We start from the raw sequence: 25,628 nt of genomic DNA, 5'->3' as shown, positions 1-25,628 counted from the left end.
TTCTCGCTATCTCGTGAACGACCGTCGGACGTTGCAAAAATGAGCTCTACAGTTTAGGATTCGCGATTCTCTTTGGCAAATGCAGACTCCCGTCGTCGGTCAGCAAAACAGAACTCGTCCGAGTTCTATTTTCTAATCACGAGACAATAGAAACTGTCTATGACGTTAGCAAGGAAATTGAAGGGGGACTGACTTTGATATCGGTAACGAGACTTCACGATCAATCAGACTTTACGATCTTTATGACTAGGCAAAACGGTGTAAAAAGACATTGCATAAATATTAATCGTGCCTTCTCCACGCGAGCGTTAACGAGGCTGTTTGCCGACAGCCATTTCCATCGGTGATCGCTCGGACTGGCAGCTGTGTCGACGGCAAACACCAGCCGAGTTTCCATGGGGACGGCACCGCGGCAGGGGAGCAAAAGAAGGAAACACAGTTTTCCTTCCCTTGCGCTTTGTTTCTTCGTCAACGTCGACCACACGGCGGCGCACGCGTGTGGTCCCCTCGGCGACCAAATGGCATCGCTCGCGCGAGGCTTCCTTCCTCTCGTTTTTTCAGGTCAGGTCCTTTCATCGACTCGGCCTAATTACAGACCGGGCCAAACACGTTCGACCCGTGTCACGCTTTCTCTCTCTCTCTCTCTCTCTCTCTCGTTAACGAATCCGAAGGCGTTGCGTGTCCACCGCGACACGTTTCCTCTCCGTTCCCATCGGGTTTTCTCAGTTCGCGTTACGCTGGACGCGTGGGATTTTGAGAAAATTAATTGACTGGATTACGATCTCTTAATCCTTTACTCGTTTCCATGATATGACAAACAATACAGGTCTTAGAATTGGATATAAAAAAAAGATCGCGTGACACGTTTTCACTCCATTACGGGCCATCATCTTTTTGTCTCGCGACATTATTAGGACCAGGGCGTGCCTTGGTTGAAGTTGACTTATTGCCACGAGCGATGCGGGTGTATTAAAATCTGTAGATTCAGGACTTTGTGCTCAGGGGATCGTGAACGATCCGTCATCTGTCTCTTCGAGCTTCTGTTACCGGGAGAAAGTGAAATTCGTAGGTGAATTTAATGTTCAGACTGGTCGACGTTGACTCGTAAAAAAAGACCGTGTTTCGCGATAGTCGTACTGAAATAAAAAACGATTCATTTTCAAATGAATCTCATCCTTCAATTTGGACACTTAAGTACGTATAGGCTATATACTTAGACGATACTAGGTAACAGTAGTACCTACAACTTTTATTTAAAGCATTTTTCGATATTTTAAGAAAAAAAAAAAATTTCGATTTTTCCGAGATTTTTCCAAAGGGGTACCCCTTCAATTTCTTCCAAATTTTCGTTTTTGGCTGATAACTTCTAAACCGTTGAACTTACGGGAAAATTGTATCAGACCTTTTTTGTAGAGGACGACGAGATCTACAACTTCTGTATAAAATTATTTCGCTAGCTTCGATAGTTTACGAGTAATTTGCAAAAAACTGTTTTTTCGTTTTTTGCAAATATCTCGTAAACTATTAACGTTAGCGAAATAATTTTATACAGAAGTTGTAGATCTCGTCGTCCTCTACAAAAAAGGTCTGATGCAATTTTCCCGTACGACCAACGGTTTAGAAGTAATTGAGGAAAAACGAAATTTTTTGCTAAAAGTTGGCTGTTTCGACGGTGGAACGGCCGGATTTTGTCAGCACCCATGAAATGCCAATTAATCGTACTGAATTCGTTAAATATCGAAGTTAGGAGAAGAACAACTTTCATTTGAAGTATTTTTCGATATTTTGAGAAAAAAAATTTCACTTTGATGTCAAAAATATGATGAACGTTAACAAGTAAACATTTTCATCCAAAATCCTTGTTCTTCCGAGGTTCTGATTTCTTTTTAATTATAAGAAATGCGTTTTTCTAAGGTACATAAACTTTTGGGATTGACTGTATAGTCAATACATCTTAAAACTCGGAAAGAATGATGACGGGTCGGGGTAGAAAATCTCCGCGAGTACCGAGCGCATCAGAAGCGTACGACGACGATCCTCCCTCATCGAACGAGATTCATCCGTGAATTTCAATTTCGTATGGACTCAAGGTTGGGGAAACGTCAAATATTTACGGTTCCCATACTTGGCCGTGGCACGATCGATATTAATTTACTCGAAGTGAGAGGAGAGAGACTGCAGCGTCGAAAAACGAACGAACGGGTCTTGCTCGCCGGCCGGAACGACGACATTTCCTGGCACACGGCTCGCGGGCTCTGCCTCGTTTCTCAATTTTCATTATTAACTGTGGCTTCTGGCGTATTACTCAAACGGCGCCGTCAAACATGTTAAGAGGCGTCTCGTCATTTTCCAATTACTCCGAATCGCGATAAAACAGACGGAATAGGATATTTTCTTCTCGTCGAGTGTTCCTGTCGCCTCGCGGCGTCGCGACGACACCTGTCGTAAGGTCGCCGCCGCCCTTGCGACGTTCAAGGCCCCCGCGTTTTCTTCCACGGACGAGCAAACGATCGAGCGGCCGCGAGGTAAAAAGGTGAACGCGATTCTTGATCGAGGGAACGGAAACGGTGCGCGTGAACGCGAGGGAGGAACGAAGAAGCGTGTATATATTACGCGCCGCGACGGGTGAAGAAGGGATCGAATCGAGAGAGGAGAAGCCTGCGAGCACGAGGGAAACGAGCGAGTCGACCGGTCCGAGGGGGCAGGGGTGGCGGCGCAACGAGGAAAAACCAAACGGCGGGAGAAGGACGGGTGACGCGAAGTGCGTGAGCGAGAAGTGCGTGTGCGAGAGACACGGTAGCTCCTCATAGAGAAGAGGAAGAGACAGTCGTTGGCTCGCCGCAAGGCTGCTCGCATCGAAAGAGCCCACACCCTCCGCGTTTCCTTCGGTTCGAACGTCCCGCGTCATCGAGCCGATCGCCGGTGACGTACGTCGATCGCTTTACCTCTCGAACGTGTCACCGATTACGCGGATACGAGAGCTCGATAACAGTGATTAGCAGTGCTCTCTTGGCGATAACCGCGATTAGTGCGTGAAGTGGAGCGCCGTCGAAAGGCACAGTAGGTGGAACCGCCCTGGCGTAAATCATTCAATCGTAATTTGTAAGTGCGTCGAGAAGAGGTACCGAGGGGACCAGAGAGCCTTCCGAAGCTACTTTGTTACCGTTGTTTCACGACCGATCGAGGTTCGCGATAACGCTGCAGCGGTTCCAGCTATGATAAACGAGACGAGTGGTCACGCTCGGTGGGAGCTTTTTAATTGGAAGCTCGATCTCGATCGACGAAGCGCGATTCTCGTGGACGATTCGCAACGAGGTCAAGTCGGTGAAACGTCGATCGCAATTAGAAAAGATTCGCGCTCGCCGATCCGAGTTAGCTGCAATTGTTCTAGGAAGGAAGAATCGAGTTATGGTCGTAAGTGCCAGTGTAGCCACAGATCGAAGTCTGTAAGTTTCTCCTGAGAATGATCGTCGTATTTTTGTCGTCTCTTCGAGTCTAGTTTGGTGCCGCTAGAAAAACGATGGTACAAAGTGGCGTTGATTCGGTGTGAAGCAACGCGGATGTTGTCACGCCTCGGTCGCTGCGATGAAACGCGGCAATTGCTCGTCTCGTCGAATTTTTTCGTTACAGAACAATTCGCATTTGTTGTATCGATGTTTTCCTTCCATGTGCACGTCTCGTTGTTGTTCGTCATCGCGTTTCCTGCGACGGTTACGTGTTACGCTTACAGCGAAAGAACGTTTTCATTCTTCTCGGCACGAGTCACGCTCGATTTCCGTGTTATTACCACTGTTTCCCGTGACGTTCGCGCTCGGGACGGCACGTCTGATTTTTCGATAAACGTCGCGTCCCCCGGCCTTATCGGTGCTTTCCGTCGCGGCAAACTTTCGCCGCAGCCAACAACTGTTTGCTCGCGTTTCACCCGGGCACAATGCCCCGACGTTGGTCAACTGGAAACCTCTTCGTACAAACCCGCTGGCCACTCTCCGCCGGCTTTTCACGCGGCGAAACAATCGGGAAAGCAGAGAGTCAGAAGACCGTCGCGCGTGCACAGCTATTACGATCTCGTCACGGGACCGATGAAGGTGTTGGGTTTGAGTCGCGAAAGTTTTAATCGTTTCTCGACACCGTCGAATTTTTATTTCCGAGCATGAATCGACGGAAGACCTTGGCGGACGGTACGTAATCGAGTAACGGGAATCCTAGGCGCAGCTCGATGACGAGATCGGTGAATCGATTTGATGCCGAGTGGCTGGCGTTCTTTTCGTTCCTCGCTCCGTTTCTTCGTCGCCGTCACGTGGCGGAAACAAGAGACACGGAAGAAGAACGCGGTCGTCGAAAACGTAACAGGATCACTGCCACGCGTTTCATTCGAGTTTTATATCGAGTGTCACGCTTCTGCCCGTACGTCCCTAGCCGCGATGAATCATGGGGAGGGTGAACCAAGTAAAAAAAAGTCGTGCGGCCAACCTCGGGGAAAAAGGGTTTCGTTCCGCAGAGCGTAACTTTCAAGCGATATAAAGCTTCCACCGTCAGTTGGTAAAACGAAGTCCTTCGAGTCTCGAAAACGAGCTGTTATGCTTCTTTCGTTGTGCGCGTGTATTTTTATACGAAATGAAGCATTGGTAATATGAATCTTGAGTAAGAAAATTGAACTTGGTCCCTCGATGAGCGATACGGACTGACTTGCCGTCAGGTGAACCAATCTGGCTCTCACGATTCGCGTTCGCCTCTTTAGCCTGTCCATCGACCCTAACTAGCTATTTATATACGCGAGCTTCTCATCTCTGCGCTTCTCGTCGTTGCTTCCGAGAGATACACGCGCCGCCGTGCTCGCGTTCACGCGCCGACACGGTTCCGCTCGGCCGGCTCGCTCGCTCGCTTCTACTCGCCCGATGCCGTGTACGGCCAATTATAAACGGCGCGAGGGCATCGATGCTCGCACGCCCGCTGGAATACGAACATCGTGCGCGGAACGTGACCCCCTCGTTTCATTCGAACGCGCCACTGTTCACATTTATATTCGATTCGCGCGATCATACAGCTAGGAACAATGAAACTTCTGGGTTGTGTTAGTTTCCTCTAGGGGGATAAAATTCATGACCGATAATTATAATAACACTGGTCGAATCGATCGATCGGTCGACGGAAGAGGATCCGTTCGTTGTACCGACGTGACGTTATTTAAATTAATTAGAAACTGTTGAGCGATATATTCTCTCGTTACATCTTATTCCGTGCTTTTAACTGCTCGGCTGAGTTATGAAGGGGAGCGTATGTGCTTCCACGTACGCGTCATCGGAGCTTAGTCGAGCTTGCGCCCTGCCCCAAAGCTTCTCCTTTTCTCGTCCATAAATATAGACTGGACTCGTGATTTCTCCGAAAAGAGAGGTCGCGAAACAGCTCTCTCTCTCTCTCTCTCTCTTATTGTTTAATTTGATTTGTAAATCTACGCAGTAGGCAGACCACCGTAGATGCAGGTGCGCGACACCTAATTTGCAATTGCTATGCAAGTGATTCGAAGTTGTCACACGCATGCCGCATTTTGAAAACGATTCGCGCTCCCTCGTTGCTACCGAAAGGGGTGCGTTGCGTCGTTGTTCAATGCGCGATTGTTCGCCTCGGAACAAGCCTCGTTTGATGCCCGTCGCAGACGCTTACCCCGGGAAACGACTGTTCCAAAGTCACTTTCCTGAAGACCCGTTTCTGGATTCGCGAGGTGGTCGGTCGGTTTCGCTTCCTCCAGAGGACCACGCCTCTCCGCGCTCGCATTTTGCGGTTCTAAATCCGTAGCAAAAAGTGAGAACCAGGAACGGCTGAATAACGGCAATGTTTTCGCGCAGCGTTGAACTTGCGGGAGATTAACGAGCCCGAAGTTGGGAAACTCTTTGTCTCCGGGTCGAATTCGCGTAGAGAAGCATAGGGTGTATCAATTTAGAAGATGAAACGTAAGGATTCCCTTTAATCCTGTTTCCAGTCCAATTTTGCCGTCGAAACTTTATGTCCTGTTGTTCCTTTTCACTCTTAGAAACGTGTAAGAATGAGTGGAAGCTCGTCCGTTCGATTCTTCGATCCTCATACTTTGTTCTCCCTTTGTTGACCCTTTTCTTTGTGACTCGTCACAGGACTGACAATGGTCCCCTATATGTTTTCCGTTGAATCACCTGTCGATAGCTAACGAAAAAGGAAAGGGAGCAGCGAACGTACGCCACGTCGGATCAGCGTCGTCACTCGGCGAATATGCTCGGCGCATAATTATGAGGGCGCGCAGCTGCGAGATGGCACGTACACCTTTTTCAAAACCACCGCTCCGAGTGCACCTCCGAGTCTGTATTCCTCGCGTATGTCCACCCGGACGCCCGGGAACGGAAGTGTCGCGATGGGCCGTCCACGGACATCGGTGATGGCCACTCGACGCATCGAACTCGTTCGTGACTCTCCTTCTTTCGCTCTCTCGTCGTCGACGATTCGACGCGATCGTTGCGTACTTTCTCGTAGCAAAAACGAATTTACTTCGGGTTTACGCGAATCGTCTGATGCGTCGAAGATCGAAACGTGGAAACGGGGGCGAGGGTCGGCGGCGAGAGTCGGCGGCGAGGGTCGGCGGCGAAGGAGGGTTCGAGAGCGTTTTTTCCCCTGGTGGCTGCACGACTCGGTGCACGAGGCGGCCTTGAACTTCGAACCGGCGTGCACCGACGCGACTCACGGCACGCTGGTTGCGCACACAGCGCACGCTATCCGGTTCGCGACCGACGGTGCTCGGCGATTCCTCGCTCTCGTCCCCTTATCGTTCGTTTATCATCCGCGTCTTTCCTGTTCGTTTTGTTATTACGCACTGGGACAGACAGATTACAGCCCCGCATAGAATACGTTTCGTGCCTCTGACCAGAGAGCTCGATCCGGTGCTTCCGTCGCGATAAACGCTCACTGTTTAGACGTACGTGTAACCCGTGTAATAATAGTCGTGACTATTGCTCGTTGATACCGTCGTTCTGGGAGAGTACCGCCACCGCAGAAAAGTGGTTCAACGACGATGAACGTTCGAGGTCTCGTTGAATCTGAATGAGAGGCACTGCGGCGTTGCTCGAGTTTACGCAACGAGGGTATCGAGCTTGGGAAAATTCACGCGGTGCTCGCTATAAATCGCTAATTGCCCGGCGAGAGTTCCCGCGTTCGAGTTCCGAGCGCACGGTTCATTAATTTTCCGTTCCGCGATACGCGCTCAGATTTTACAAAACCGCGATAAGTTCCCAGCTGGAAGCGACGATTTACGAGTGAAATTGCGAACAGTGAATCGACGATTCGATTCGGCTGGACGACCAGGACGAACGATGAAACGCGTGGCGATCGCGTAAGAGCAGAAGCGTCCTGCCCTGGCCGGTGAACGACGGATCCGCGGACAAAAGTAATCTCCAAGTTCATCGAACTAGGCGTGCTGCTGCTCGCGATACGGGAACAATGCCCATTCGGATACGCGAGTATCGTTCGTTCGCCGCAACACTGACATAACTCGCGCGCCGCGATTTCCCGGAAGCCGCGTTTCTACGGTTTGACGAATCGATCGGTGTACGGACCGAGTCAATAAGTATCGCGTCCGGCAGTTGGTTGTTTAACTTTATCAAACACGCTGTACGTATTTGGATATATTATAGAGTTACGATCGTTCGACTAATCAGGCTAACGATTGCGAAATCGTGTACTTGTTTCGTGTTCAAACGTGCATCGTATGAATTTTTCTGACAATTACTGGTTTTAAATATAGGGTGTTTGCGAAATGGTGGTACAACCAGTAAGGGGGATATATTTAAAAATTAATTATTAAGGTAGTATGCAACGGTGATCGATTCAGTTGTGTAGATCGAATCGTTGGATCGGCCACGCGTTATGTCGTCGGGATTAACGGTCGGAGCGTCAAACGAGTGAAGGTAAGAGGATTATCGAGAGAACGGGATGATCGGTCGGAAGCAGAGCACCTAATTATTCGGTGTACCGTTCAAGGTTCAGGGAGATGGTTCTATAGGTGCTTATTAGGTCGCGTGGACTTATTCGACGAACGTTTTTCGTATCAGGCTATCGAATCTTCAAGTACGGAGCAATTAGGAACTGCCTGTGATACGGGTAACAAATTTCTCATCAATTTTAATACTAGGTTTCACCGTCGAATATCCACGTAATGCATAGTTGTGCAATTTTTATTTCTCAATTTCATTAGCCAGGGTTAACTCTGGCGAAATGGTAGAGGCGTTTCACGGTGACTCAGAACGTTTCAAAGATATTCGGTCGAAAATCCTCTGGTGAAATTCTTTCCTCCGGTGTTCACGGCAGCTGCCACCGACGAACCTCCGGACTAACCGCGGATCGATAATTCAGCGTTCTCACGAGGCCGATCCAAAGGGAAGAAAACGAATGGACAGACGGGGCGAGAGAGAGAGAGAGAGGGGGGGGGGATGTGCACGGGAAAAAGTGTACCCTCTCGCCGCGCGCTAATTTGCATCGGGTGTACGTATACGCGCGCGTACCGGGGGATTCTCCCTTTTCGACAGGCCGCGTATCAACAGGGGTATCTAACGGGCGAACGAGGGTCGAAGCTCGTCCAGGACGGAGCGATACCGCTCTCGAACCTCTCGTTCGAGCACCTCTCCAGCGAAATTATTCCGGCAGAAATGAAATACTTTATCTTTCGTGAACTTGGTACAATAGCTGCTTCACCGGCGAATTCTCTTATTAAGAATTAAGTAGACGCAGCTGAAAGGAAATTTCAGTTTTTAATCAAAATGACGATGATTGTGCCGGAGGAATTAATAAATATTCTTTTGTTCAGATGTAAATCGCTGCGAATCGAACCGATTTTACAGACTATAATATTTGATCTCCGGGGAGACACGGTGGTCGTGTCTCGTTTTTGATGAACTTCTCTCTGGCTGGAAAATTCGTGGGAGAATCGTTGAACGACAGGGAAAAGATCGATCGCGGCGTCATTTTTCTCCACGGTATTATGCCGAATCGAAGTTGTCGTACAGGATGCAGGCGCGTCAAGATTATGTACGTGCCGGGAATTCTGGGATACCTGGGACTCGTCGGTATCGAAACCCACGAATTCTTACTGTCGTCTCCGCGTTGTTCGCCGCTCCGCCGACGGAGACTTCAATTTCCCGGGAATCGACCAGAGCATACCGAACCAGCGATGGGCACGTCGCGAGATTTCTTGCCATCGGCCGTTTAAAAACTGTGTGTTCAAGAATCTATTTAAGTCTTTCAAGTTTCATTAAAATCCTACTTGGCAGTAGATTAGATACGCTTTGACTTTGTAGGGACAAGCTCCGGTAAAGAAAAAAAAAACACAAGGTATTTCATAAAATAGGAAAAGAATGAAAATCAGAATACAAAGCAAATGACGACAAACAGAAGTATTTGATTTATGTCACTTACGAATAAATTTATAAATTTTTATGGCGAGCGAGCAACAATTGTTTGTCGAAAGATATCGAATACAACGTTTTCGTCCGGGGAACATGAACGATCGTCGCGCGATCCCGTTGAAGTCGGAACGGCAGCAACCCCGTTCAAGCCTATGCGCATACATAACTCAGGGCTGCGCTACTTCCTGCGAATGGAATATTCACCGCGACCCGTTTGCGACCCCGGTCAGAGACCTGTCGGCAGCCTCTTGAAAATTTGCACGTACACCCCCATGTCCCAAGTACAGGGGCGCCCAAGTGACCGGAACCGAGATTCATGCATATTGATGCGATCGAACGTCGTTAGGGATACACGGTCGACGTCCGAATCATCAATCAAACAAGTATCGGCGACGTGTTTAACGAGCGATGGACAGTTTCGTTTTCTAACGTAAACTTGGCGTCGGATGAGTTACGCGGGCTACCGTGTTTCCCCGGGTGATTTGTACCTGTTACGAGCTGCCGCTGAATCGATATGGTTTATGGTTACGCGAGCCAACGGACTCGACAGTGGCACGATTACGCTTAACGAGCCAAATGCTAGGATTAATTAATCCTTTTTGCCGACAATTTAATTAGCCCCAGACAGGATTTGCCCGTCATGCGAGATTTAACGCCAAGTTGCGGAGGCAGATTTCAAAGCATCCGCCTTCCGCCGGAAAAGATAGCGCGAGGAGCAATTAACTCTCTTCCCGTTTCAAAAACGGTCGACTAGTTCTTACCAGGACGATTGAGGATCGACTGTTGGTCCGGGATCGAACAAAGTTTGTCGAGGAACTCGAGAAATCGGGAGGCCGTCGGTAATAACCCCCTTGAGGGTTCGGCATCGGCTTGTTCCGAGATGAGAATTAAGATGGAACAGAGAAGCCACGGTATCGCACGGACACGCTTTCTCCCATGAGGCTGTCTCGATCCGTGAGTCATGTCGTCTCAGGGCCGGGAAAGAATTCGGAGTCCACGAGCTCTGCCCCGTTCAAATTAATTCCTACGACTCTGTGGATTAACAGACCGGCTCGAAGGATAGTTTTCTCAGACGCGGCTGGTCCGGAGCAGCTTCACGTTCCCAAGGTTGATCTGAAAAATAGAACGAACGCGGGACACTCGGGGAAAGCCTTTCGGCTATTAAATCGTCTTGGAATTAGTGGTTCGAAGCGCGAGATCGATCGTGTCAATATGTTCGTTTCGTAAATTATGCCCGGCCGAAGGGTCAGTTCCTCGTTGCACGATGAGTGAGTTCTCCGAACCGATGAGTTTGACGATGACTGAGATCTCTGTTAAAGAAAAAAAATGAGAAAGGTTCGAAGTCGTCGGTCGACGGGAGAACGCAGTTGAAATTGATTCGAACGGCTGAATGGGCAAGTGGGAAACTGATTTCGCAAATGGAACGAGATATCCTCTACTCGAACAGGTACGCGCAACTCCGCGTTGGCAAACGTTGTCGGATAATTCCGAGCGAAATTACGTGTACCTAACTCGGTTCGACGTACCTCGAGACGTACCTGCCTGTACGAAAGCCAGGGAGAAACGAGAAGATTTTCATCGAGCATGCTAACACTTCTGGACTTCTCGTCCTTAACGCATTGCGGTAGATCCTCCTACCACGGGGCATTATGAGAAAACTTTTCGGTTGCCCGAACTAAACCGAGCCGGAAGACACGGGGAGAACGACTTTCCTTCGTATGCAAATCCTCGCGTGTCCCGTCGCAGAACGTAGAGAACGTTCTAATAATAGAGGCTTGAACATGGTGGACGATGCGCACCGCGAGGGAGACGGAGCGACTCGCAGGATCGGACGCGAACGTTTGCCCCTGGATGCGTGTATGTGTTTTGCGGGGGTTGCGAGCCCGTGTCAGGATCGAGGGTAGGCGGCCGACGAACCGAGGGGTGGCCGACGGACGGCGACGGGGACGGGGACAGGGACGAGGGGCAGGCTCGACGGGAGGGAAACACGGGAAGCGAGAGAGAGAGAGAGAGAGGGAGAGAGAGACGGAACCGCGCCGGGGGGGAAAGGACGCCGGGCGTCGCGGCGCAGGCTGCCGCACCCAGTAAAGCGCCTGCTCCCCTTGAACCGGTAAAACGTATACCTGACGCAGCCGAAGAGACGACGAACGCGCGTCGTTCCCGCGACACGCTGTTGCTAGGCGCGAGACGCTCCGGAGGCTTCTCCCGGTCGTTCGATTCCGTACCGGCTTGCTCGCGACACCGTCCGTCCGCTTCCGTTCCATCGAGCCAAGGTCACGACGCCGGTCTTCCGCGACCTTCGACCGTCGTCTTTTTATCTCGACGGATGAGCCCGTTTGCTGCCAGTGTCGATTTTCCACCAAGTTTCTTCCGAGTCGATTCTTACGAACTGGGTGAACGGTAACGCGTGAATTCGAGTGGAGTTCGGAAACCAGATAAGCTATCTGGAGAGGGTGGTGGAATCGGCGGAGATAACTGTGCGGCAAGTTGGAAGCCGGTGTTCATCTGGTCGCAGGAAGTAGCCGAAGGTGAAGTACAACCCGGGGGTGGGCGAGAGGAGGAAGATTTCGAAGCGGCGTGTCAAGGTTGCACGACCTTGATTCGGTCAGTGACACGGGCTGCGTTTCGCAAAATCGAGCGCACGCCGTGACACGGGTGCGCGGAGCACGCGTGCCGCGTCCGCCTCGAGTTCACTCGTACCCTTCCAGCGCTCCTACGCTCCGATGCGAGTTCGAAGATCGACGATCTCCGAACAGCACGCGATTTAAAAAAAAAAAAAAAAGAAAAAGCCGTCTCCTCTCGCAGGATCGATACGAGCCCGGCTTAGTCGCGTCGGCGAAAATGTATTTCGTTGAGCCGGAGAACGCGTGGACGAATACTTATGAGCGATCGCTCTAAAGTACGCTGATGCTCCCCTGCACCGTTCGTTTGCCCATGTTTGGACGTAAACTAATCTAATGATCGGCCGAGGCCCCTCTGAATTTCATTGGCACGACCGCCACTTATCCCTAACGACGCGTTCGGACCAACGCTGTTTCGTTTCTATCGATTCTATCCTATTACGCAATATATTTCTTTATGTTTATCGTCGGAAACGGATGAAACTCTTTGACTCGTCATTTGGAAGTTAGCGCGACGTAAATGCACGATCGCGTCGTTGACACAGCCTGCCGGCTAATTACCGTACCAACGGGAATAACACTGCGGTGATCTGCAGATACTCCAGACAGACGTGGGTGGTGTCCATCTTGAAACGGGTCGCATGCCTTACCGGGAGCGCAAGCTTTTTCGCGAATTAAATCCGGTGAACCGTGTTCCGACCATCGGGCGTCATTTCATCTGAAATTCATTGTTTCCTTATTTTTATCGAGATTGCAATTCCTCCTGAAAGGACGAAGCACGGATTCCTGGTAATTGCCTCGATGTCCAACTATGCGTTTATTCTTCGAATTATTAATAGTTTCCCTTATTAAGTTTGAAATATGCTTCTCGCTTTTTGTGGCTGTCACTCTCTTCACGGAAGAGTTCCGTGTTTACGTTCCGTTCCGAGGGAATTTACGGGGTCGACGGACACGCGAGCCTCGGTGCCAAGCCCCGTGTCCAGGCGACGCCGCATCGTTGGGGTAGGTTCGATTCATTCTGGTACCTGTCCGCGATCGCACGCGAGATCTTATCGGTAGCTGCTCGCAAATCGGCCAACACGGGCTTCCGACGCCCGAGAAGACACGGCAACCCCTTATAATAACAGATAAGAATACTTGCTTCTTCCTTCCTACTGCGAGGGACCAAAGCTCGATTCGCATTATTCGTAACCGGGTCGACTCGTATCTGCACTCTACCGGCTCCATAGTTCGCGGAGACGTGGGAAACCAGCAAACTCAGTGTCGCAATAATAAAATAATAATAATAATAATAATAATATATCGTCCTTTCGATATTCATTGTCAGTAAAATCCGCCGTCATCAATTCTAACTTTATTTGCTTATAACTTTGTAATAAAGCGTTTCTGAGAAAAACTCACATAACATTTTGTTCTTTATTTTCGCATGTAGAATATGCTCCCTAAGTTTGTTGATTAAAACCCGGGACACCTTGTATGATAAAGATGACGATAGTGATTTTGCCGGGTTCCGACGCCACGAGAAACGTACGGGTCGGTCCCACTACCGATAATGCGAAATTTCATTTTAAACGGTGTATAACGACAGATCGAGACACACAAGCGATTTTATTCTGAACATTGTCTGGTAACTCTTCTCGAAGCACGGTGATTTTGTGGAAGGATCGACGTTCATAGAGAGTGAATCTGAAAGACGAAGATCGCTCGAGCGATAAACCACAGTGATACTGATCAGAGTCAACGGAGGGATAAAAACTTGCGGTGCGTGTGTTTCCGATATCGATTCGCAACAGAATTCGCGTATGCAACAGAAAGGGAAGCGACGGATCGTCGCCGGTTAACGACAGAGGAAGAAAGATCGGCGTTGAATCGTCTGGCGCTCTAAATCTTCCCGACGCCGGAAGTTACCGGTTTACACGCGGCGAGGAATTCGTTTTGTTTCGCGAACTCGTTCGATACGATCGTCGATACCGTCGGTCTAGTCAGAGATAAAAAAGTAAAAGACACTTGCGTCGACGAATCTGTTTCGCGCAGACGAACAGGTGTGCTTCGTTCCTTTCTCTTTCGCTAAATATCACCTGCGCCGATGAAGACAGTGTCTAGTGGCGGGTGATGATCAGTGATCCGGCAGTTTCGAATGAAGTGGTTTTAGGATGATGGTGGAGCGTGTCGAGGACCATCTCTTCATGTATCGACGTCCCGTTTACCGGGTCTTCCAGTACCTCGAAACCACCGAGTGAGTATGCAAACCTAAACGATAAGTAACTATCATCTCTCGATGCGAAGAGTTTCAGAAGAGGTAAGCCGCTGGCCTCTGACACTGATCGCGTAATAAACCAGCCTCCCTGACACTCCCTCAGACAAATTAATTTATTAAGACGAAAAGTATGACCAACGCTGGAAATATGTTTGTTCGAAAATTATATGAGGGTTGACGATGTTGAAACTTGAATCTAGTCGTTTGTACATGAAAAAGTAGATCGGGATCGATAAAGTGAGTGAGAAACTCGTACGCCAAGTATTGTGTATAACGGCACGATGATCGTGTTTGCACTTGGCAATACACCGAGACGTTTCGAGCAGAGGTTTCGTCGCTCGAAAGCTCTCCCGGGTAAGAGCCAGGTGAAAGGGTCGCGAGCAAAGGTGAAATCGCGTTTAGTTCGCGGGGGTCGAATCGAATCTCCATGATAATAGGCGCGGAGTGGTTTTGAAAAGTTTGCCTGGAGGGGTTTCCGGTTCGTCTCTCCTCGGGCACGAGACTATCCAGCCGTAGGAATCTTGGGAACAGGCGTTTAAACAAAGGGTTGGTCGGCTCGTTTGAGGAACGGCCAATGCCAATTTGCCTGCATAAAGCGTTTGCAAGTACCGATCCGTGAATCGAGCGGAATGCCACGGGGGTGGTTTCGAGTGGGGGTTGCAAACAGCTTCCTTCTTTTTTCCTTGGATCGTGTCGCGTCGATTGGGGCGGATAACCATGGCGAAATTGCATCGGGTATCAATTCATCTGTGCATCTTGGCGGCGACCAATTAAAACGCCTCGTTTACGCGAAACTATTGTTTCGCTACTTAATCGATGTTTATACGCCGAAGGAGATACAGCGGCGCGGTCGATACTTTTTACGATTAACTGGTGAAGCGATACACGCACGGTTTCAATTACTTTGTCGTCCCCGGCTCCCGGCGAGGGGCGAGCGTTCGTTAAACCACGGGTATTCGCATGGGGACGCCGGCAATTAATTTAAGGTTCGTTCGAAGCCGACGCGAGACCACGATACGAGCCATAAAACCGAAACCCGAAGATCCGTGGGTCCTGCTGGCTGCCGGGCCGACGGGCCGACGGGCCGACGGTGGTCCTTCTACATTCTAAAATTACCACTCTCCGAGCTTAAAAGCTCGTTGAACTTGGACGGCGTGAAACACCGAGTTTATCTTCCAACTCCCCGAGACTTCCTCTATCCTCCGACACTTGAACTTTTAACCATTTAATCGTTTAATCGTTTCAAAATTCTCTTCAATCAACACGATTATTATTCAAGCATTGATGATAATCTAAAGTCTGTCGATGGCCGAGGTATAGTTCTGAGATTCGAGTAACGACAACGGTATATTTTAATTTTCCACGCGGAGGAATCTCGGCGGCTGGGAACAAAGCAATTGTTTTCTGCGTAGGTGGTCGCGTATCGGTGTTTCGATTGTTCGATTCTTGCGGGCGAACGCGATTCCAGCCTGAGCGAGTAAAACGAAAGAGCGTGCCACTGGTGAACAGCGTCGCGCAGACGTCTTGCGAAACTTCTTATCCCGGCGAAACTTTTCTCATTTCCCGAGCCACGTGCCCTCTCCTTGACCATCGCCAGTCTTCTACTGCAGTTGGACCGCAGGCACTCCTCTCCTTGATACAACCAGACAGGTAGAGGAGTGCCTCTTTAAATAAAAATTATTATCGACCAGAGATTCAGTGACGAATATTTTTTAGAAATTTCTATTGTACGTTACGTAGGCGAATAGAGACATATCGTCGACGTTCTATCCTTCTAAATGGCATTAAACACCGCCAGCTCGTGGACAACCTTTCACGCGCCTGGCTGGATCGCGTTCCGCGACTCGTCAGACTCGTATTTTCTTCATCGGCATCGTCGATGGGCTTCGTTCCTGGTCCTGGTTTCCGCGTTTTCATCGTGGCCCAGTCACCGCGATTGCTCGCGCGCGCACACACACACACAGACACGCGAGCGGATCATCCTTATTGACCAGCTACCTCGTAGAACAAAAACTGAATCTCAGACGATTCTCAGAAAATTTGATAATTTTACATACCGCGGCTATCCTCGAGTTCGATGATGAACTTGACCCGATCATTACGTCTTGCAGGACGTCATTGAATTAGGATCCATCATTAACGTATTCTTACATCTATTAAGAAAGCTCGCTATTTTCTCTTTTGTTTCATCTTATGTCTGTTATTGTTACTACATTTATACTGTATTCTTTCTATTGTTTTTTAATAGGCTCTACCCGTGAAATAAAGTATTATTATTGTTGTTATTATCTCTCGAAAGTAAGTACTTTGCATCGGACTCGCGTATACTTATCACGACCCCGATACAGGAATAGATCGATGGAATGATTAAAAAAATCACTGAGGATAGAAACGAAGTAATCGAGATTCGAGACGACTCGATCTCTCATTGGCGTAGATTGTAGATAAACGGTGGACAGATCGGCCAGAAACGGGCGAGTAAAAAATAGAACGGAGGTGGTCGCGCGCGGTCTCCATGCAGTCTGTCCGCGCGACCTGGAACAGCCAGCCGGATCACTATGTTTATTTGCGCCGCAGGAATTGCGCTAGCGACTTTAGCGATTTTTCACCGTCGTCCCACGCGTTCGAACGCGCGAGAGAAAGAACGGCTCGGCTGGGAAAGAGAGGACGGTCGGACGGTGGCTTGTCTGTTGGCGCGAAACGTCCATCAGTTTCTGCTTGGACGTGTGCGCGTACGCATTCATAGGTTCTCGTGTAAAGAAGAACCAGTTGAGAGTTTGACGACGTCAACTCCCCTTCGGGCGTTTCGTCGCAATTTTCGTGGACGTAAAAATTCGCGTTCTACCGCGACGCGTTTTTCCATGGCGAAACTCGGTCCCTGGACTCGGTCGGCTCGGACAGCGCGAAATTAAAATCGTTCACGATGCCCGTACCATCTCCTCCGTTCGTGTCCCGAGACCAGATGTAATTCAGTTTCGTAAAACGAGACCCATGCAATCGTTTCGACACAGTTTCTGTTCGAAGATCCGTGCTGCCCAGAGTCGGGTTACGGTCGTGTGGCAGAGTCAGTGACTATGACGGGACGACTGAAGCGAGAAGATCTCGCGAGGATATCGGTAAATCGATCTGTCGATCCGTCCGAGACTAGGAAAGATCGCTGGCCGATCTCGTAATCCTGTTTCTTCTCAGACTATATAAAACGTATTGGCTGTTGGTCAAGCGGCAGTCGATGAATTAGTCGGTGGGACATGTTGGAATTGGTGGAACGAAAGGCCAGCGGGATTTCTTGGCCGTGCCGCGGCCAGAACCTGGAATCGTACAGAGATCCCAAGGGGATCTTCTTTCTCCGGCGAGACAGGGGTTGCTCGCGGGAGAAACGATGGAGAAGGGAAAACGGTGGCCTGCTCTGTCCGCTCGGACGACTAAGATGCAACGAGTCCTACTCGCCCGACACTCTCGGCACGTGGAAGTTCCTCAGGGTCTCTCGTAGCAGGTAAATGGATCACTTCTCGTCGACGTTTGCTCGCGTTTCTTTCACGACGGAGGCCCTTCCGTCACGCCCGAGACCATGCAAAAGCGCAATAGAGAAAGTAATAGTGAAAGGTAAAGTGCGTGGGCGAGTCGCAGGTGCGTGGTGGTCGGTACTCGTTCCGGGTCAGGGACGCACTTTGCATCCTTGTCTGTCTCTTTAATCGTATCGATCCGAATCTACGAGCTTCGGTTCATCGATCGATTATCTGAACCGAAGATTTCCGTGTTTCGTATTTCTCAAGCACTGACGAGCAATTATCGAGGAGAAGCCATCTATCGACGCCCCGTGAGACAAACAAATAACCAGCGGGTCGATGTACTTACCCAGGCTCTCTAATTAACGCTGAAACCTGTTTAATATGTCGGCTTCGATCGAATCAATTTCGGCCGATTTACCGCGCCACGAAAATCCCGCAAAATTAATCTTCATTTCTAGTACCAGCAGAATCGTCCCTCGTTATAGCTCGTTTTTCCGGGGAAGAATAGGTGCTTTGACCGTATAGATACCGCCGCGGCATTTAACAATTTACGCTCGTTACGTAACGCTCTCTGCACTGTTCGTCGATGCAAAGTACAACGTGAATTAAAAGGCCCATCGACGATATTGGCAATCGTCCGTGAATTGCTGGCTCGCGTTTCCGCAAACGCTTGATTGACAAGCCAGTTCGGACGATGCGATTTTTCGCAGACTCGCTAGTTTCATCGAATCGATAATGATCCAACAATCACGAATTTTTATATTTACAATTTTATTTCCATTAGTTGTACATACAATTTGAAGTACAGAAATTTTTAAACTATAGTGTAGTTCTTAGCTTGGTACCGTTCCCAAAGACTTTGGAAACGCTACCAACCCAGGTCTCACCGCGTGGAGGTGACTACGTTCGAGACCCAGACAGTGGACAATCCCCACTGCCCCCTTCCCTATTAAATTGCCACCCTATTATACGGAGCGAATATTGGAGAAGGATTTTAGACGATTGCGAACAAGACTCTAACTATTGACTCTAACTATTGACTCTAAATGGAAACTAAGGTGAGAACAAAATGTCAGACTTCACTTGGGCACCAGAGTTCGAGCCGAGCAGGACCCTGCACCCGAATGACGATGCCTCAGCGCAGGAATGGCCTGACCACGACCAATCCGTCTCACCGAGCTTACGCACTGCACCTGGGAATGGAACAGGAACACCCCAGCGACTGACGAGACAGGCCACCGAGATACAGGACCACAACTCTTTTCTCCCTCTGGTACTCGAGCAAAGTCTGACTGGTAAACTACTATTCGCGGCGCGGGTAAACTAAAACGCGAGCAAAATGTATTAACTGAAACGAGAGAGAGAGAGAGAGAGGGATGAAGTTAAATTCGCTCCGTTATAGGGTGGAATTTTGGAAGGCATACTGCACACTAGTACCGGTACCCACACAATCATACTCATACCGCACACCGCACACGCATACGATTCGCAAGGGATGGGAAAAGGGGTGTCTCGACCGGCCTTAATGCCGATCGAGTGACTCGAGGAGCGCCGGGGCTCTGTATTTATACTCTCTCGGGGATCGACAGTTTGGGCAAAATGACGTCTGCGCAAAATGATTGGCCGATTCTGAGAAGGCTTGGCTCCTGATTTGCATATTCGTTTACTTCCGCATTTATCGATAATCGGGCAGGATTTTTTGGGTCATTCCAAAGGGAATGACCAATTGACTTTAAGTACCCACCCTCTAGGATTGGTCATTCGGTCAAGGATCGTAAAATAAAAACGCCAAGATTTGTTTCCATTAATTTATTAAACAGAATTATTGATTTTTACAACACATCAATGCATTTTACGCTGTAGTGAACGCTGAGATTTCGTTTGGGTACAATGGTTTGATCGACCCAGTAGTTGGTGGTTCTTGGCGTAAGCGTTTCGTCCCTGACCGACGGCATTCCGTAGCCGGACGACGCTCGTAATATACATTTGCATTAATAGCTCCGATGCAAACACTCGACTTGGCTGGAACTACCCGACGATACTTTCGCGTGTCAAATTTTTTAGAATACCCTCAAAACGCTCGACGTTTTCTCCTACGAAAATCTATTCATCGATCGATTGTACAAAGCGGAGATACATTTTCGCGTGAAATCGTTTCAAGGCTCGATTTTCGTCTCGAATCTCGTTCTCGCAGATCCCCATGCGAAATACCGCTGAAACGATTTCCAGCGAGCGCGCGTTCGAGTCACTTGAAGAGTCTCCGTTTCAAAATCGAGTCGGGGATCTTGCATGAATGCCGTGGCTGGTCGAATCGGTAACTATGTAAGTGCAACGTGCGGGCAAATGTGTCAGAAGGTCGAAAAGGGTAAATACGAGACCCGGTTGAATGGACGGGGATGCGGCTGCGTGCAAACACGTGCCGCAAAACCTTTTCAGAACCACCCCATAGAGTCGTCCGCACCGAGCGAAACTTCTATCGATACTAAATCTGTTCCCCGCCTCCGAAGGTAGTTTTTCGACAGAAGATATAAAAGTGTTAAAAAATGTTTCTCTTCGATATCTGAGAACGTTCGCCGGAGCGATTCAGATTGTATCCAAAGGCGTGATGTGACCAAAGGCTGGCGAGCGAGACACTTTATTAGGTCATTGCGAGTGACGTCACCGATACAGTTTTCCTTGAAGAAAGCTGGGAAGAATGTTACGACTCGTCATTACCTATGATTCAATGTTTGAGAGTTATCGTATAAAATTTAATCTTCCCGATAAAGATCCTCGCCAAAGTGTCTGGTCGGTCGCTTGGTCAGTGGAATCCGAGAATCCGCACGTTACTGCTCGGTGACGAACGCGTCACATTATATTCTGGTTCTGTAAGTGGTAGTATAGTACTTAAAAATACCGTGGAACGATCGACACCGATCATGGAAAGGCTGGGAACGGTCGACTGAAGAACAATCGCGATCGGCTCCGATGATTAAGCTTAGTGAAATATTGCGCTGCGGCGTCAACAGTGGATTTTTAATCAAGTGCTGGACTTTATTAAAGGGAAAGGCGAAGAGATCGCGCTAACTCATAGCGTTGATTCTATACTGAAACCAACTGGCATTTCAATTTTATTAATGATACGCGATAGCAAGAGCCGTGGAACGAGACTTATGGATGAGCAGGCTATATAATTAGCATATTATAATGCCAGCACGTTAAATTTTAAATATTATATGTTCCTATTAAACCATTACATATATATCATATAAGTTATTATAAATATTACTTCCTATTAAAACCTATCTGCAAAATTTTAAATCAATTCATTGGTTTTTTGAAAATGTGACTTGAAATTTACATGTACTCTTATGGTAATCACTCTTCCTTGTTTTCAATTGTCTTCCTGTAGACAATAGCAGCACCTACAACTTTTATTTAAAGCATTTTTCGAAATTGTCAGAAAAAAGGAAGTCTTTTATTTTTCCGACATTTTTCCAAACGGGTACCCCTTCAAATTTTCGCAGTTTTTCTGTTTTTTGTCAATAACTTCCATACGGATGGTCTTAAGGGGACGTTTGTAGGCTCATTTTGTAGGGGGCGACGAGATCTACAATTTCTGTGCAAAAAGAATTCGCTAGTGCCAATAGTTACCGAGTTATTTGCACAAAACTTTTTTTCTGTTTTTTGCCAATAACTTCCAAACGGATGGACTTAGGGAGACGTTTATGGGTCCATTTTGTGGGGGACGACGAGGCCTACAATTCGTATATAATAGTTTTGAGCTAGCATGAATAGTTACCGAGTTATTTGCAAAAAACAGTTTTTCGTTTTTCGTCTAGAACTCGGTAACTATTGGCACTAGCGAATTCTTTTTGCACAGAAATTGTAGATCTCGTCGTCCCCTACAAAATGGTCTTACATACGCCCCCCTACGTCCATCCGTTCGGGAGTTATTGAGGAAAAACGAAAAGTCTTTTTAAAAGTTCGCTATTTCGACGGGCGAATTCGCCTTCAGATTCTGCAATTCGCCCGTCGAATCTGTGAACTTTTAAAAAGACTTTTCGTTTTTCCTCAATAACTCCCGAACGGATGGGCGTAGGGGGGCGTATTTAGGCTCATTTTGTAGGGGACGACGAGATCTACAATTTCTGTGCAAAAAGAATTCGCTAGTGCCAATAGTTAACGAGTTATTTGCAAAAAACTGTTTTTCGTTTTTTATATAGTTATATATTTTCTATATTTATGTACTTCGTCCCGTGCGTATTATGACACAGTCGAACAATAGTTCTTTGCGGTATTATCCGTGTCTCGACGAAGTTGAGCCCGGAGGAAGGTTTCAGCAGAAATCCTTTTCCTCAATGGGCCGATGAATAATTGATCCTCTCTAGGCAAGTGCTCGCACGTTAGTCGAACTAGCGAGCCGAGGTTTTATGAGACAATGCATAATTGACGTGACCGCCGACGAGGCTCAGACTTCTTTGCAACTCTCTTTCCTTTTCCATGGTAGCCATGAGGGGATGAGCACTGGCGTGGGAGATGGAGGCGGAGGAGGCGGTGGCGGTGTACAGGGAAATATCAGCGGGAGGAACACGCCACCCCATGGATCGCCCACCCCCATGGACAAGGCGACCCTCAAGGTTCATCTGCCTAACGGTAAATTTCCGTCGGAATCTCGAGCTTCGTACAATTAAGAACCAGTCTTCCGTGAAACTGATTAAATCAGGAGAGAGAGAAACTTCTCTTCGATGGAAGAGAGAATCTTGGGACGAGTATGAAACTTTGCTTCCTCTTTAGGTGGTTTCAACGTCGTCAAATTCGGCGATGCGATCGACGTGAAAGGAATCATCTCCTTGGTGACCAGTCGACTGGCACCGGGTACCAGGCACTATCGACACCTTTACGCCATGAGACTCCATCACCCTGGCTCCGGGGAGAATTACTGGTTGCACCAAGACACCACCATGTACCAGGTAAATCGATGTCTCAATGGAATAAATGTGTGCGTTCGTTGCGAATCTTATATCGGGAATGGTTGATGTGTCAGGTCCAAGAGAAGTACGAGAAGAAACACCCTCACAGCGAGTGGAGGTACGAGCTGAGGATTCGCTACTTGCCGCACAATTTGAACGACTTATACGAGAAGGACAAAGTGACGTTCTTCTACTATTACGACCAGGTATCTTGGAGAATCTTTCGGTTTCTTTGCTGGACATAGGGATTTACCGTTGGTCTCGTAGGTGCGAAACGATTACCTCTGCGCGAATCATTCGTCTCTGGACCAGGACGTGGCGGTGCAGCTGTGTTGCCTGGAGATTCGCTATTTTTTCAAGGACATGGGAAACATGGCGCTCGATAAAAAGAGCAACCTGGAGTACCTGGAACGAGAGGTAGGCTTCGAATAGTTGCCGACTCGGTCGCGGAGTTTTCTAGCGAAACTTTCGATCCGCAGGTCGGCCTGCACAAGTTTTTACCGCGGGCCGTGTTGAACGGAATGAAACCAAAGGCACTGCGTAAGCTGATACAGCAGCACTTCAAGAAGGTCGCGGCATTGTCAGAGCTCGAATGCATGTTCAAGTTCTTCGATTTGTTAAGGGCGCACTATAGATTCGACCAGGAGAGGTTCATTTGCGCTTTGGGGGTGAGTCGACGTCCAGACTGTCTAAAAATTACATTTGGAAGATCGGACATTACGTTTTATTATCTTTATTACAATTTACAGTCGAGCTGGTCTATTCCTGTAGAACTAGTCATTGGACCGGACTTAGGCATATCTTACATGGCTCACAGAGGAGGAACAGTGGTACGTTCTGACTCTTGATTCGCTTCTAAGTATCCGGAGACACGGCGATGAACTTTATGGATCAATAAATGATTTGCAGCCAACGAGGATGGCCGAATTCTCTCAGATACAGTCTATCCAAACGCTCGTGTCGGACTGCAAAGAGCACGCGAAAGCGTGCATTAAATTAAGGGTAGCCGGAGCCGAGGAAACGCTTAGTATAACTTGTTCGAGTCTAGACCAGGCGGAGAGCCTCGCAGATTTAATCGACGGATACTGTAGGCTAGTCACCGGAAGCAACACCTCGTTGTGGAACAGGAAAGGTACGACTGCTGAAAAAATCTTTTAAATCTAGGATAAAAAGGATCAAAAATCCCGTTTACGTTACACGTACAAAATATACTAAGTTACAATCGTTTATAATTCCAAGCTGCATCGTGGAAAAACTATCCCTGTCCATGCAAAGGTTTGTAATTTTGAGTGATCCCAATTATGGTTATAGTTTATCACAGTATTGTCTAAATCGACTTCGTATCCGTCGAAACTCACCTATCGATCGTCGTCAATGATATGGTTTATTTTAAAATAGATGCTCATCCACCCAAGTACAGGCAAGATCGTTCCAATAGCCCAGAGAAAAATGTCAGCAAGACGGGCACTATTTTGTCGGAAGATTACGCGGAAATCGTGGACGAGGAAGGGGATTATTCCACGCCAACGAGTACGTTAAAATTGATACATACCTGTTACCAACATTCGTAGTTACTTGTATCATTGAAATATCATTGAAATTTTAGCTAGGAACTATGAGATCGTTAGAAATCAAGTGGAATTGGGCGAGATCATCGGAGAGGGTCAGTTCGGCAATGTACATAAAGGCTCGTACAAAGGTAGAGACAACCAGCTGACTCCCGTGGCAGTGAAAACTTGTAAAGTCGACGCGGATTCCGCGACCGCAGAGAAATTCCTAGAGGAAGCTTGTAAGGAACTTGTATTAATATAAGGAACGCGATTCACTGCACAAAATACGGATTTACTACGTGACGATAATTATTTTGACGATTGAAATTTCAGTCATAATGCAACAGTTCGAGCATCCTCACATCATAAGACTGATCGGCGTGTGTTCGGAAGCGCCGATTTGGCTGGTGATGGAGTTGGCCAGGCTAGGAGAGATGCGCGCTTACTTGCAGTCGAACAAACATCGGTTGGACCTCGCGACCCTTCTCCTTTACACGTTTCAATTAAGCACTGCCTTATCTTATCTCGAGAGCAAGAAGTTCGTGCACAGGTAGTTGCTCGATAAGGCCGAGGAATTCAATATTAATTTTGCTCAGTCGCTAATATCTGTTGGTTCTCCCCAGGGATATCGCCGCGAGGAACGTGTTAGTTTCTACGCACAATTGCGTGAAACTGGCGGATTTCGGCCTCAGCAGATGGGTGGAAGATCAAAGTTACTATACCGCTAGTAGATGTAAGTTACCCATCAAATGGATGGCACCCGAGAGCATCAATTTTCGACGATTTACGACATCTTCCGATGTCTGGATGTTTGGTAAGTTTCACCTGAAGAAGACGATTGCCGTTTCAGTCAAATTAAACGTTTTTATTTCTCTAGGTGTGTGCATGTGGGAGATTTTAATGTTAGGAGTGAAACCGTTCCAAGGTGTAAAAAACAACGAGGTGATACGCAAGTTAGAGAACGGAGAAAGACTCGCGTTACCGAATCACTGCCCGCCGCGATTATACTCCTTGATGTCTCAATGCTGGAACTACGAGCCTAGCAAGCGACCGACGTTCAAGGAAATCAGAGAAACGTTGCAGTGAGTGTTCCATTCGATCGTCCATGTATATAACATTTAACTTTTTATCGAGTCGCGGGATCGTGTTATTACGTTACAGCGAGATTCTGTTGGAGGAGAAACATCAGCAGCAAGAAACGATGAGAAGGGAGAACAGGAGAGTGCAGGCGATGTCGTGGGGTACGTAAAAACGAGGCATATTCGATTTGAGTCGTTCTCGAGATAATTCCGTGTAGCATGGCGCAGATAATGTTTCGTC

The 25,628-nt window shown here is 48.2% G+C and overlaps 1 protein-coding gene across 7 annotated transcripts in view; it reads left to right on the top strand.

Moving 5' to 3' along the window:
• Positions 1–25,628, top strand: part of Fak (protein tyrosine kinase 2 Fak) — a 36,689-nt gene that overhangs the window by 5,110 nt on the left and 5,951 nt on the right. The window contains exons 1-16 of one of the 7 annotated variants that reach the window (XM_026812584.1): positions 2,829–3,060; positions 13,629–14,276; positions 22,296–22,441; positions 22,583–22,758; positions 22,833–22,964; positions 23,026–23,175; positions 23,238–23,426; positions 23,508–23,588; positions 23,668–23,890; positions 23,998–24,033; positions 24,157–24,288; positions 24,365–24,547; positions 24,642–24,858; positions 24,932–25,122; positions 25,186–25,390; positions 25,470–25,549. In XM_026812584.1, the coding sequence (XP_026668385.1) occupies positions 14,194–14,276; positions 22,296–22,441; positions 22,583–22,758; positions 22,833–22,964; positions 23,026–23,175; positions 23,238–23,426; positions 23,508–23,588; positions 23,668–23,890; positions 23,998–24,033; positions 24,157–24,288; positions 24,365–24,547; positions 24,642–24,858; positions 24,932–25,122; positions 25,186–25,390; positions 25,470–25,549 (2,224 nt within the window). In that variant the 5' untranslated portion in view covers positions 2,829–3,060; positions 13,629–14,193. Of the gene's footprint in view, positions 1–2,828; positions 3,103–11,475; positions 11,948–13,628; positions 14,277–17,010; positions 17,791–22,295; positions 22,442–22,582; positions 22,759–22,832; positions 22,965–23,025; positions 23,176–23,237; positions 23,427–23,507; positions 23,589–23,667; positions 23,891–23,997; positions 24,034–24,156; positions 24,289–24,364; positions 24,548–24,641; positions 24,859–24,931; positions 25,123–25,185; positions 25,391–25,469; positions 25,550–25,628 lie in introns of those variants that run through there. The other 6 variants (XM_026812583.1, XM_018022469.2, XM_026812585.1 and 3 more) reach the window with 6 other exon arrangements.

Source organism: Ceratina calcarata, unplaced genomic scaffold, assembly GCF_001652005.2.
Source record: "Ceratina calcarata isolate Rehan_Ccalc_2016 unplaced genomic scaffold, ASM165200v1 scaffold289.2, whole genome shotgun sequence".
Lineage (NCBI taxonomy): Eukaryota > Metazoa > Arthropoda > Insecta > Hymenoptera > Apidae > Ceratina > Ceratina calcarata.
This window is presented reverse-complemented; position numbering and strand designations above follow the sequence as displayed.